At 37.1% G+C, this 15,072-nt stretch overlaps 1 protein-coding gene across 2 annotated transcripts in view; it reads right to left on the minus strand.

The window, feature by feature from the left end:
* Positions 1-5,097: 5,097 nt before the first annotated feature.
* Positions 5,098-15,072, minus strand: part of USP45 (ubiquitin specific peptidase 45) — a 54,798-nt gene continuing 44,823 nt past the window's right edge. The window contains exons 13-18 of one of the 2 annotated variants that reach the window (XM_082755870.1): positions 13,935-14,078; positions 10,038-10,701; positions 8,582-8,679; positions 8,064-8,150; positions 7,453-7,606; positions 5,098-6,249 (exon numbers count right to left, since the gene is read on the minus strand). In XM_082755870.1, the coding sequence (XP_082611996.1) occupies positions 6,116-6,249; positions 7,453-7,606; positions 8,064-8,150; positions 8,582-8,679; positions 10,038-10,701; positions 13,935-14,078 (1,281 nt within the window). In that variant the 3' untranslated portion in view covers positions 5,098-6,115. Of the gene's footprint in view, positions 6,250-7,452; positions 7,607-8,063; positions 8,151-8,581; positions 8,680-10,037; positions 10,702-13,934; positions 14,079-15,072 lie in introns of those variants that run through there. The other variant, XM_082755871.1, reaches the window with a different exon arrangement.

Below are 15,072 nucleotides of genomic sequence, written 5' to 3' on the forward strand. Positions count from 1 at the left end.
TACTATAGAGAACCGAAAGCTGCAGGGAACTTGTGCTTTACTTCATGCAGCAATGCCACTGAAAGGCTTGTTGCTGCCATCATGTTACTATTAAGTGCAGTGTTTTAGATGTCTCTTTTTCTATGCTGCAAGAAATGGCTGCATCAAGAATGCTTTCCAGAAACAGCGGTGTTACAGAAGCATTAAGCACCACGGATGAACAACCGGACAGAAAACTGCAGCCTGGACTGGCATTTTGTGGGTGGACAAGCTTTAAACTACTGCTGAAACCGGGTGTGTGGGGACCTGCACTCCTGATCCAGGGCTTACTGACCACAGAGTCACCAAACTCTCTTCTTGGTAGCAGAACTCTGTCCCTGACCTGTGCCACAGGTGGTAAAGCAATGGGGAAACATGGTGCAGTTTACATGTTCAAGGATATGGATTTGTATCTGGGTACCTCATCCAGGTGCTGTGAAGTTGTCACATAAGATAAAAGGAAAAAAACATTCTTCCTTCAGCTAGGGAAAAAAAAAAATGGAAGCTTTGCAAATTCAATTGTACAACATATATCTTGTACTTTGGCATAGTATTCCAAATGACTAGATGTTTTATTTATATGTTTGACAGATTATATGCATGATAGATGTAAAAGACACAATGAAGACAAATGGCAACTTCATTCTGAGAAACTTGTGAAAGCACCAAAGATAAAGGCTGCTGAGACTTCTATGTTATTAGAGTCTGCATTTAAAGCCCTGTTTACTTAGTAGTATTTGGAATTAGAAATATACAAAGTGTACAAAATTTCAGTACTGTGGTAAAATTTTTAAAATACTGCTATTTAAATACCTGCAGAATAAAGAGACTATGAGATCAAAGAAGTGAAATGAGTAAATGAGTGAAAGTAAGGTGAAACCTTAACATACTTACTGCTTTTGTGTATTTCAGACTGAACAACAGGGTGTTTTGTTTGTTTATTTGTTTGATTACTTAGATTGTCTTTTGTATTAAATACAAGCAGATGTGAACATAGCAGGGCTTATCCACATGCAGGAATGATAGTAGAATCAAAGTGTAACTTTGTAAAATGGCTAAATAGGGAATTGTTGCCATTGATGTGGTGTCATTAGAGTTCACTGTAATAACCCCAGTTTACGTAGCACAAAAGCAAAAATTTAACCTAGCAAAGCAATGAGGTAAGTGTTAAGAAGTCATAAACCATCTCAAAAGGAATGCTGTTTTGTTCTCTTAAAAGCAGTACTGCAACTTTGTATTTTGTGCTAAAAACACACTGGAAGCTACAATAGATATAAGAAATATTCTTGATGCTGTAAAAAAATAATGTTTTTGCATAAGTATCCATGAAGACAGAAGTAACTATAACTTTAAATAGACAGAATGTATACCAAGTACTTTTAACGTAGTTGCAAAGAATTACAATTGTTTTATGGCAAAAACTCAATTCACCTAGACATTTTATGTAGTATTGTGCAAAGGAAGTGTTTTGACTTGCGCTAACAGACTTTTATCTGAACGTATTTATAATCTCAGTTTACAGAAAAAATAAATTTGAATCATCTTGAATAATCACTTTCTCCCTGTTTCTGCAGTTTATTTACCAAAGGGAGAGGTACAAACAGCTAAAACAACTGGCAGGTGACACCCCAAGGCACAGTAGGTACAGAAGCAAAAATAATCCACTGAGAAGTTTTAGACTTTTTAGACTGAGAAGTTTTTGTACCTTTATATGGGTACAGTTCTCAGGGAAAACAAAAAAATCTTTCCAGCTAATGAAAATAGAAATACCAAAGTTTTGTTTAATCATGGCTAGTAAATCTATTTTGTGAAGTATTCTGCCATTTACTTTTTAATTAAAATGAGATTTGCTAATTTTTGCTAACCTGAAGGTTGTGTTTGAATGTTTTCTTTGTCTCTATTTTATCACATCTTAAACCATCTCCTAAGAAATTACTAATTACCAAATCTTAGTTTGTTACTAGTACGTTCAAATGATAAATTTTAAAACAGGTTACTTCACGAATGTAGGTGCATTAATTGCACGTCCCTTTATGATTCAGTTCATGTTAGTATAAAGAAGAAGTCAAAAGAGAAGCAAATGGTGAAGTTAAGACATCTTGGCCTTTTAATGAATTTATAAGCCACTCTCACCTGCTACCACTTGAAATCTACAAGCAAGAGCACTTCGTTGACGCACACAGAAAGGTGCAGATGGGAATAGGGGAGGAAGATTTGGCAGACTACAAGGATTTCATTTTCTAAACAAAGAATTACAGCGCACATATCTTGGGCACAGAAGTTTAGGGGGTTTTTCTTTTTCCTTCACCACTAAGTACATATAGCACACTCTTAGGAGAACATGCTTATACAAACATGATGTCTGTAGGTGTATTGGCAGAGACAGGTTAGTATAATTTTTTTCCCTGACACTTTTCGCCATCTTCAGCCAAATATAGCATAAATGGTATAGAGATCCAAAGATAACAAAGGTTTCTGAGGAAAAAGACTGTATAATCGGGACTAACTTCGTAGCTGGTAGAGCCGTCTTTATTGATGTCTCAGCTCTGGGGAAACTATTGTAGAGGCTCTGGTTGCCCTATATGCAAACCAAATACTTCTCATAAATTAGGTTTACTTACGGAGGGATGGGCAATTATTTATTTTCTTCCTCATTGATTTAAAGGCATTGCTGTGTGAGCTGCTCCGGAGTCAGTTTTACAAACAGCTATACTGCCACCTGTAGACAGAGCCCACAGAGTAATTTGGAGAAGCAACATCATGGTGAAGAGTACCTCTTCCAGAAGGTTTTGCTAGTTCAAGGAACCAAGGTGATGAGAGTGGGAAACCATGTATTATGGTTAAGAAATCATTAAAGAAAAGGCATTGGCACAGAAGTTTATGGAGAACCCAAACACAAAGAACAAGTGAGGCTTATGAAGACTGGTGCGAAGAGAAGGGTGGGACTAAGAGAAAGAAGTCTCCAAGCTATTCCAAATGAGGAAGCGGGCTACTGCTGCACTTTCTCAAACAAAGGTATGGGATAGCTCTATGAAGACTAGATGCTGTAGACCTGAAGAGATTTCTGGTCTGGTAACAGATTTCAAGGAAGGAGCCCTTCAGTTAAATTCTGAAAACCCATTACTTTTCAATAGTGTGCACACATCTCGTGGTCGCAGCCCAGTTCTTCAGCCTTGGAAATAGGCTCTAGAACTGTGTTTAACAATTACAGGATGTCAACCTCCATTTTCCAGGAATGCTCTGAACTTATGCAATTCCGGAGAAAAAACTGCAACAGGTCTTCAGGACGCATATTATTTGCAGCTACTTGATTTGAAGCCTAATTCTGGCACTATATATATATTTATATATATCTGTGGTCATGAAGGACACCCTAAGTATGAGTTGTATTAAAATTTGTGGATAGCATTCTGTTTAGCTTTGAACTCTTAATTCTAAAACCAAATGACTTATTTTTACAGAATGTTTTCTTCTATAATATTCTTGTATCTGTTCCTGACCCTGAACTAACTGGAGTTGCTGCCAAAACTGCTTTTTATGTCAAGTGAGAAAGGCTCACCCAGGAGCAAGAATGATCATCTTGGATAAAGGTGTTGGCTTCTTTCCATGCCTTTTTTGCCTCCGTGTTTCTTCCATGTTGTTAATGAGAAAATCATCCTACCAGCATCTCTCATGGCATCCTAATCACTACGCGCACTTTGGAAATCTTCAGCAGTCCAAACAGCACATGAACCATGGTTAAAGGGAAGCAAAGACCACCTCAAAGAGAGTTCCTTGAAAACTGCATTAAAAAAAACGAAATACAGAAAGAAAATCTTATTCTGCTTCTCTCTGGGTTCTGCACTCTAGGGAGTTATTTCTAGGCTGAAAAGTAAGAGATTAATATAGGTACTGATGTAAGTTCAGTAGTTACACATTTTCAGAAGTCAGCAAAACCAGAGACTTCAGGGCCTCATGTAGTCAATCTGTCTGCCTTAAGCTGGGTCAAATATACTCCATCTGTGGTCTGTACGTAAGATTGAGTCACAGAAATGAAATTTACTCTTTAATTGGCGTGATTCTTGCTCAGAACTATTTCTGAGTTTTGGTCAACTATATGCAAAGAGGGGGAAGGCAGGTGGAGGAAGGGTACAAGAAGACACAAAGGTAAAAAAAAAATAACATTTTAACAGACTCCAGTCTAAACACAGTGTGTTTTTTTCTGTTTTAGTGTAGACTCAAAATTAGGATGCGTTTAGTTGAAATATGGATAGCTAAAGCTGTCTGCTTAGTTTTTCTGAGTTTTGCCACTTTTGAGTACACTGAGACAATTTTAATTAGCAAAGGGAGAAACTGACTGGGTTGGCCACAACATATAGCCTATTTTTGACCTAACCAGAGGAGTTTTTCCATTCAAAACTAAAATCCTGTGTGACCAGAAGCTCACTCTACCTGTTCTGACAAACAGTTGCATGGCCAAACAGCCCTTATTGCCTACACAAGTATGTGAAAGTACTGTAACTATCAAATACGCCACAGCAGCTTGATTGAGCAAAGGCAACAATGCAGGCTCTGTTATTTTCTTGGGGAAAAAAAGGTGAATACAGGTGAGATGTAGCTCTGAAATAGAACTACAGAATAGAGAATTTGTGCAAGTAGAAATGATAACCTATGGTAGAGGTGGTAAAAAGAATAGCAAGCTTTTTCACAACACAACTTTTCTATAAATGAAAATAGTAAGCAGAAATAAACACTGTTTGTTTGTTTGCTTCTCTACCAGAGCAAGCTAGAGCAGATATAATTGTTAAAGGAGCAGTTTGTATTTAAAAAACTGCCTATGGAATAAATACATAATCACACAGCTTCAAAATCATCATCAGATTTCGACTTTAAAATGTATCTATTACTATCAGGGATGGAAATGGGCAATTACCAAAATAAGTAAACGTTACAAATGGGGCAGTCAAAATATGAACAGGAGCCAGACTACAGGAGCATGTTCTGCCAGTAGAAGACATGCTGTCCTCCACTAAGGGCAAAGGGAAGTCCAGACACGCATCAGAAGGCAAAAGTCATCATTTACTGTCCAACTCACACACACAGTGCAAAAATAATTTATAGTTTATTACTCCTGTGAGAAAAGTATTCAGGAACAGATAAATTCATGTTTGGAACCCAAAGTAACAGAATTACCCAGTTACACTTTAATTCCATACATATTCATACACGAGCTTGTTATATGCTGTACATGTGTCATAATTATGAACTTGAAAATTTACTAAATACAGAAGTATTTGCAATTCTCTTTCCTATCCTAGTAGGCAAAATGACAATATATATTGATGGCTTTATGGTGTGCATATATATATATATATATATGTATTTATCTCCGAGGATATATACATGTACACCACAGTATATATTTACAACAAAACAGGAGTACATGGCTACACCAGCGCCCGTTGGAGACAGCTGAACGGGTATTGAGTATCTGAGGGTTCTCTGTCACATTTTCCCAATCAGTTCCCAACAATACACTGGGAAAGTGTGCTGTGGCATTACCCAGAGACATCTGTGGTTACCCTGTTCTGGAAACACTGCTTTCCAATTACTACACCTGCGAGCTACATGCTTTGACATGTACTTGTTTGCAGAAAGCCTAACAGCAGACATCCAACCCAGACATGGGAAAGATCTGGACTAAATCACAAAGAAGTTGAAATACTTTATATTGTTACTGTACAGCAGCAAATCCAGGCACTTAATACTATCAGCATTATTATTCTCACCTGTTCTAGAACTATGGGTGAAAGCTTTTCTTCATTAGAATCAAGAACCAAACTTTTCACTGACCTCACTAGGATAGGACATTATCTTACATTCTAACTGTACTGTATTTTAATGAATCCAGGAATTTAAAGTGTATGGCAAAGTGCATATTTCAAAAGATTCATATATTCAGATATTTATAATAGCTTGACTGAACTTCGGAGTCAACATATGATAAATTCTCTATAAGATAAAGGCACAATATTTACAGGTACTCTTACCACTGCAGCTTTAAATAAGATAAACTAAATAACCACAACCATTTTTTTCTAATTTAAACTGTTGAGAATTATAGTAACAATCTTTCATAAAAAAGCAGATATGCTTGTGCATTTAGTACTCTTGATTCCGGAACCATCTGAACATGGGCATCACTAACATACACCCACTGTCCTGATGATGTGCCCACAGCTTCTTTTAAACCTGAAATGCAACAGCAAAAGAAGTCATGTTTCTTGTCTTTCACACCATCATTGAACAAATAAAAAGATGATTCAGAACACAAAAAATCACTTCTAATCTACAAGAATAACTCATGAATAGATGCAGTCCAGTATTTATAGTTTGAAATGTACAAGTCCAAGAACACCGTAAGAGAAATTGGTGGAAGACAACACTTACAAATGTACAGCGTCATCACCTTTTTCATATTTATTAACAAAACCTAAGACACCTAAGTACAGCTTACCGAATTCTAACAGGAAACTACGTAAGCACACACAACCAGTTCTGACAGGAAAAAAATCACATTTCAAAACCTGGCCAGTGTGAAATTAAGAACGCTGAAAGGATCTAATCTTATCTAGTTGTTAGTTCTAGTAATTACTGCATGGGAAGCCTAGGACTGAGGGAGAGTTGTTTCAAAAGTAATATAAAATACTTGTTCTCCTGGGAGATGAGCTTCAAATGCAAAGTGCTACTGCAGGATAGACAAGTGTGTGCTTGTCTCTTGTTCCTCCAGGAAGGCAAATAGCAAATACATTTACTTTGCTCTGACAACTCAACATCGCCTCCAACAAATCATTTACCAACAGGTTCTATTCTAGAACCTTATTTCATTCTACATGACCAAAACATATTAAAAAGAACTGGAATGCAAAATACCAAGAGAAACCCTACCAAAAAATGCCTATCCTCCATGGAAAGGTTTCTTGCTGTTTACATTAAATCAGAGTATTCCAGATTTTTAAGCATTACAAAATTTCAAATCCTAACAAATATAAATAGGTAAGATACCAAAAATATAGAAAATCTGATTTAAATTGTTCTGGATTCAGCTTTTGTGCTAGAACATTTTCAAATACCAAATCTACAAATAATGATATATTAGAGGGCAGTGCCATTCATGTGAATGTACTATTTTGACTAGGAAAAGGAGAAGCACTTTCCATCAATTCTCTGCTTAATAACTGAACTAAAATTCCATTGTTTACTCAGCCATGTGTGGTTACATAGAAGCACGTCATGAACTGTGTGTAACCGAAAAAGAAGAACTCACATGACGGGCCCTAGAAATAATATCATATTCTGAGCTAAAACAATCCTATATCCTTGTAACAAAAAGAAGTTGTAGCCAGTGGTTGCTTTGGTTTTACTCACACACAATGGAGGTTCTCTTGTACGTACCTAGAACATTCTTAGTGGTAGAAATATGCTCTAGTAATTTCTTGGAGGGTGTCCTGACTTTCACATATGCAGCATAATGACCACCTCTCATTGACCCACTGTGCTCCACTATTCCATACAGACTGTATAGCACTCGTGCACTGTCTGTAACATTCTGTATTGCCAGAAACACAGAAAATAAAGATGAATTAATTAAAATATTTGTAAAATTCTTCGTGAAATAGTTTTCAACAGTATTAGTATTACTTTGAAAAAAGCAGCCAGACATCTACAGCATTTCCAGTGGTGAAACACATCTTAGACTTAAGAGTTTATTAATTGAATACAGTTACCATGGAAGCAGCACGGTAGCAGTCCTTAATGCAGTTAAGATACACTAAAACCATCAGGGCAGCACAGCTTAACTAGTACTAGGTAACATCAGTGCTATTTATTGATATGAATGGAACTTCAGTCAGCTAACATTCTGATTTCAGCGCGCTACTAGAAAGCATTCCGTCTAAAATTTCTCTGGGAAAGGAAGGAATAATCATCATCATCAATCCAATTTAACTTGCATTCAGGACAATAACGGTGAAAGTACAACAAAAATACAGATTTGAAATACGTACCTTACAAGAAGCAGAACAAAATGGTGCTAAGTCCAAAATCAGTGGGAAATCCACGTGCCTATTCACTTTCCTTAGACTCAAACCAGCCTTAAGATAAAAAAAGAAAAAAAAAAAAAGACTGTAACGTAAATACCTTTACTAGGAACCTTTCTAAAGCTGATGTGTATTACTGTACTATTAAAATAAACCAAAACCAAGAATAAGATTGTAACTTCCTGAAACTCTTTGTTAGGTTTTCAATACAGTGCATGCTACCATAAGCATGGCAGACACCTAAGAGGCTTCTCTGGATACATCTGAATGGTTAAATGCATTCTGAAGGTATCAGAATAGATACCTTCAGATACTATCAGAAGGTATTCAAAATAAAAACACAAGCAAATTTCCCAACAGAAATAAACAGTGGTTCTACCAACCCTTCATATAAAAAGGAAACGTTAGTATGCACAATGACGCTTAAATAGTTGCTCAGCCACCACCATGGCAGAGGAATATACAAGAGATTTGGGGCATTTTACCTGGTGGAATCTTTTCAGATGCAGAATAAGAATAGCAGGAACTGAAGAAATCAGCAGCTGTTTCCGAGCGTTTGTGTAGACACCTTCCATTTTCCTTTCTGTATTTATGAATATTAAAACAATAATTTGTAAGGTGAGGGCAGGCACACAATTTATGTATTTTTTAAGTTTCTGACAGAATAGATCTGTGTTGCAATGACTTTGTGCCTGTATATATTTTCCAATGAAAATTTTGTGGAATAACCAAAAAATATTTTCTCATTCTTCTTGGTTTCAAGAAACATCACATACCAAATCTGAGCATTATTTTAACCCATTCAATGCAAATCTGACCAAAAGCTGGAAGTGCAAGGTCAGAGTGCACACTGAGATACGGTGTCTGCTACCGTAATGCCCCATCTCCCTGTTAAAAGCACTTCACCTGAAATAAACAGATGATCACTGGAACTGGAAATGCAAAGTACAGGTCTCTTCAACTATGCCAGTGTCCTAGCCACTAAGCTAGAGATTAATCTTCCATTCTCCATGGCAAGACAATGCTTTGTGCTCAACTCTGAGAAAGGTCTGAAGGGATGGTGTCCATTTCAGGACATCTCATAACCTGCTCGCTTGAGCATGCACGACAGGGAACCACCTGGTGCAGAGGGAACTGAATGGGGGGCTCTGCCCAAAAGTAGCTCCATGGTTAGCTACAGAGTACAGAGAACAGGACACCAGCATTTTTTTTTGCTGAAAAAATCAATTAATTGGTTTATTTTACACATGCCCAAAGCAAAATATTTCAGTTGAGGCAGAATGTAGTTTTTCAGGTACAAGTAGATGACTTCTTAGGATTTTCGCTTTAGGAGGAAAAAAATTAATGATTGTAAATGGCTTTTTATTTCCATTTTTTCACTGTGCCCATTGAAACAAAATATTAATTACACAGCCCTGTCAGTCCAATGTCTGATAAATGATCATTACTTTTTCTTTGATTTAGATTTTTTTATTAATTTAATCATGCATAATAATCTCTTCTTCATTAGAAGTGTCTTTTTTTTTTTTTTTTTTTGCGCCCCTCACCTACTTAATTACATGACTTCCCTGAGTACTTGGGTTGCTAGAGCTGAATATTATGGCATTTATTTCAAAGCTTCCAGGATTGTAAAGCACACATAAACACCAGAAAATATTAATATCAAATAATGAGCCTATTCAGTTTATGATAATCTTTAAATGACTTATCTTGGATAGAAATAAACAAAAAATGCAACATAAATTCTAAATTACATCTACTATTATGTTTTAATATTTGTAGGATGAAGTTTTAAGTTCTTGCAAGCAGGTTCTGTCTGGGAAGACATTTTCTGTTCAGCCACAAGGGGGAAGCCCATGCTGGAACAATGAAACATCAGTGGTTGCACAGGTTTTGAGAGGAAACCTCATAGATACCCGTATTTGGATACCAGCAAATTACCTGTGGAGTTGGTTTTCTTCTGATACTTCTGTTTCCTTTCTGTACAGCTCTCACATAAAAGCTTGTTGTTCCCCATTAGCAGCTCTACAGAGGTAAATTGGTAAAGGCAGGACTGAACAGAACATTCCTTTGAGCTAGTTATATAGGTCTGGGAAAGAGTCTGAAAAGCATTTTGAGGGTTCTGGGATAGTGAAGACTTGTCTACAGAGAACATGGAATTATTCGATAAACCTGAATCACCACGGCTTGATTTTTCATCTTCATTTATAGTATCACAGAAGCTGAGTTTGGATATGGCACTGGAAATCACCTCATCGCTATTGTCACTTGGTTTGGTGTGCGGCATTTTCACGTTGATGTGGTTGACATGCAAAGCAGAGAGGTTGCTGGATGAGCTAAAAGCTGACTGCTTAGAAGCACTTTCACTTTCAGAGGCTTCACTGTCTGCATCAAAGCTGCTTTCCGAGCGGCTGGCTTCCTTCTCACTGCCCTCAGTCTGGCTCCCGTTCACAGCAGATTCAGCAGTTGGGTCTTTGGGGTATAGCATGCCAGAGCTACCTTCCAGCTCACGCGTTTTGTTTTTTTCCTCCATGATAATAGGACTTCTTTCTTCTTCATTAGATGAAGCTTTTCTGGCAAGCCTTCTCTCCTGGTTCAACTGATTCTGTAAATGATGGCATTATTAATTTAGGAACACAGGGAAGAAACAGAAAACAGGGCTGTGATCTAACATAACTGTTGAAACAAAAAATTCAAAGCAAATTAAACCTAATGCTTTATCTTCTCCATCTTTCACCTGCTTAAGCTCCTTGATCTCCTTAAGACCTGTTTAAACTAATATAGGATTGGAAACCTACACACCAGTCAGCTAAGAGCATTATACTTACTGTGGGATCAATACTTCCTCCAACTAATTGCATTCACTTTGTGACAGCTGTGGATGGCACATTTGAAATGGTATCATTTAATCTAACTTAAGCTTCCCAAAGGTTCTCAAGTTTAAGCTAACCTTCCGTGAGGCCTTAGCTGACAAGCACCTTCTTCTCCCTTTGTAGGCACTTATCTTAGAACTAAATTAACCATCCCTAGCAGTATGGTTTGTTAATTTGTATATTTTACTCTGGCTGAAGACAGATAGCTAGAACAAAAAGTGTTGCTGCCAGAGAAAACTACTACTACATATTTAAAAAAATACTTAAAGCTGTCATAACTTTAAATTATTTTTAAGTATCCATGATTCTTTTCTTTCTTTCTTTGCCTTCTTTCCAGAAGAAACGAGCAATTTTCCTTCCTCATTGCTGTTTCTTTAATCCAAGTTTGATCAAGATTCCAATGATGCCAGTGGGAGTTTCCATTAACCTCAACAATTAAAGTTTTATATCTTTTCTCCTATGACAATTGATCTCTGTACTTTTTTCTTTCCATCTTCCAAGCCATTTATTTTCTATGCTTGTTTCATTCTCTTTCTATCACACTCTGGTATGTTTATTGTTATTTTTTCTGCACATTTATTGTGTTAGGACCTGATTCAGAAGAGTATTTACAGTCCCCAACAGAGCACATATCCTTCAAGTAGGACTCACTCTGATATTAGGCACACAAATTTAAATCTTACTGGCACTAAGAAAATATCTGTAAAGGAAAGAAAAAAAAAGGCAGGGAGCAGACCATCACAGCACAACTGACACACATCATTGCCTACACAGAACAAACTACAGAAAGTAACTTTCATGGGTAGCTTCCATAACAGGAAAACTAAGTGGACAGAAATACCTTTTGCACACTTGGTCATGTGCCTAAGTAGCAGCAAACATCTAATTATAGACATGACTTTATGTTTAGGACTTCCTACTATCTTTAGAAGCATGGACTGGGTTGAAAGAGACCTTTAAACACCATCTAATTCCAAACTCCTGCCATGGGCAGGGACACCTCCTGCCAGACCAGGTTGACCAAAACCCCATCCAGCCTGGCCTTGAGCATCCCCAGGGATGGGGCATCCACAGCTTCTCTGGGCAGCCTGTGCCAGGGCCTCACCACACTCTGAGTGAAGAATTTCCTCCTTAGTCTTCATCTACCCTCTTTCAGCTGAAAACCTTTGCAAGCTAGATTCTCATTTAGTAGAAAGGACTTCTGGACTCTCTTTGTTACACATAGAGGTAAATCTTGGAAGTCTCGTATCCCACTCCAGGTCACAAGGACCAACACATTTGGCACTACAGTTAAGTGCCTATCTTGCAGGCATCTGTCCGACCTTTGTCCAGGCTATTCCTTAAATACACACCAAGGCTCAGTTCTTGAAGAACCTTCAGCTCTTACTCAGTTTTAAGCTTTAAGGAAGAACTTAAGTCCAAATGAAGTCAATATAAAAGGCAAATAACATTCCTCAATGTTTTCCTAAGCAGGGCTTAAAGTTACAATAAACATTCTCCTTCAGACTCAAAGTCCTTAAGCTTAAAAGCAAGAGAACAATTTAGCAAAAAAGGAATAAAATCCAATTGAAAATAATCAAAAAACCCAAACACTTATCAACTAGGACCATTTCTCATCTCAGTTATGTTTTATTTCTTTATAGATGGAGAAGAGGGAAAGGAACTCGTGTGAAGTTACTGCTACTTTTTGGGAGTATTATGCAAACAGCACTCAAAGAATTCTTAGAATTGTGAAGGTCCCCATTTTAGGAGGAAAGCACAGCACCCTCTGTTCAGATACTCTGTTAGCTGTAAAACCACTTATTGGACTACCCCACTTTCTGTAGCAAACTTATACATTGATTAACAGAACTCACAGAATACCAACATGTGCTAAATGAATTCAACAATTGCTTGTTTTGGGTTAGAAGTTTTACTGCAGAACCTACAGACATCTTACAAAATAATGCAAAAGAAGAATAAAGTAAAAAAAAAAAATACATGTTCAAAAAGATGGAGGGGGAGCACAGAATCACAAAGCCTCACCAGTTAGAACGACTTACCTTGCAGATCACTTTACCTGTTCTTACTGAAAGCAGAGCTGTTGCCTCCTTTATACTATTGTCTAGACTAGTTTATTGAATCCACACCATACTTTACCTCCTTAATTTTGAAAACCATTCAGTAACCACGCTTGTATGCATCAGTATTAATACTATTATTCACCCTATTTTGGAATTTCCCATTTCTCTTCTAAGATAGATCCTATTTGTCCACATAATCCTAAATGGATTATAAGGCTTATTAAAAAAACAGAACATTAATAAGCACTGAGAGCTTTTCTTTCATTAATAATAATATATGTGCACAATACTTGTTACAGATTTCTTTGAATCCGTGAACTACACAGATAATTCTGTCAGGTTGGCATATTTTGCTGCCCTCAGGAAGGACTGTGTTAGAAGGCTGCACTGGAGGCTGGCCGGGCTGACCTCCCCAACCCTGGGGTTACTGAAGGCCAAGTGCTTCACAGAAATCACGCTCCCAGCCTCCACGAGTCTCTGCTGCCGGTACTATTTTTGTTGTGCCCACTGTCAGCTAATCCCTCTGATGGCACTAATGCAGACCTGCCTGCTCTCTTGGCCAGCATTATGATTCATGTGATTGCAGCCAGAAAAAAAAACAAAACACTAATGGCACAATAAACAAAAAGCCGGAAAGAAAATCTGAATTAACGTGAATTGAAATTAATCTGCATATTTTTTTCCCTTACAAATGAAACCCCATAATTGAAAACTGAATGGTTCACAAAGGCCATCATTTGTCACGCTTCTAATAATGATCTAAATATTTTAAAGCTAATCTGTTAGTTATACATATATATTTAAAAAGAACATTTATAACTGTCAGTATTCGCACCCTGTAACCCTTGAAACTTCAGAATAAACTCAAGATGACTGACTAGCGAGGGTATTTAGGTTCTTACCTTATCTTTTGTTAGGGTGTGTTTCTTGACAATTTTAGGCTGATTATTCAGTGTACTGATGGAAGAACAGTTACACTGACCCAGATCTGCTTCTTGTACATTTTTACCTTTACTTGTTCTTCCCAAAGGCACGGGTTTTGCAACCTTAGAAATTAGACAGGAAATTAAGAAAGGATATATGTCAATTTTTTATTCCCTTGCAACAAACGGGAAACATGAACACAGGCTTTAGAAAATAGTAACTTACTATTTTCTAAAACCTACTATTATTATGAGCAAAAGTGGTATTTGAAGACAAGTACATTTCATACAGGATTAAATAGTAAAATTAATTCTCTCCCTTAAAGGTATGTGAACACAGGCAGGGTAGGGGAAGAACCACTCCCAATCCATCCCCTTAATCCCAAATGAAAACCCCAAGTCCCACAAAAACAGAGCTTATGTCTTTAAAAGTAATGCAATTCCTCTGCAGTTAATAGAGACATACTGCAAACTATTTATGCCAAAACACCAGTATAAATGAAGTCTATTTTCACACTGACTTATCCCTTAGGTACATTTCAGTTCCTTAGAAGCAAACCTAGAATCAAACCTTAGAAGCAAAGCTAGAATCTAACTTTTTGGACCTTCAAAAATAATTTTATGAACAATCTATATGCTCAAAGCACCATTAAATTAAACTAATGTCACACCTACATATGCTGTAAATAACTAAATAACTAAATAAGTCATAAATAAGTCATCTGTTCTAAGTTTGGCCTAATTGAAAAATGTATGTGCATTATGACATAAGAATCATATGTCTCTATCTGTATACATGTATACAAATACATATATAAAAGCCATAAAACAAATGGACAGTATGAGAGTACATTAGGAAAAACTTCTTTACCGAAAGGGCTGTGAGGCATTGGAATGGGCTGCCCAGGGAAGTGGTTGAGTCACCTTCCCTGGAGGTCTTTAAAAGACATTTAGATGTAGAGCTTAGTGATATGGTTTAGTGGAGGACTGGTTAGTGTTAGGTCAGAGGTTGGACTGGGTGATCTTGGAGGTCTCTTCCAACTTAGACAATTCTCTGATAAGCGTGCATTTTTAGACTTGAAATCAAAACTGTGCATATATACATACAGAAACGTCT

The sequence above is a fragment of the Aythya marila genome (genome assembly GCF_965140915.1).
Source record: "Aythya marila genome assembly, chromosome: 3".
Lineage (NCBI taxonomy): Eukaryota > Metazoa > Chordata > Aves > Anseriformes > Anatidae > Aythya > Aythya marila.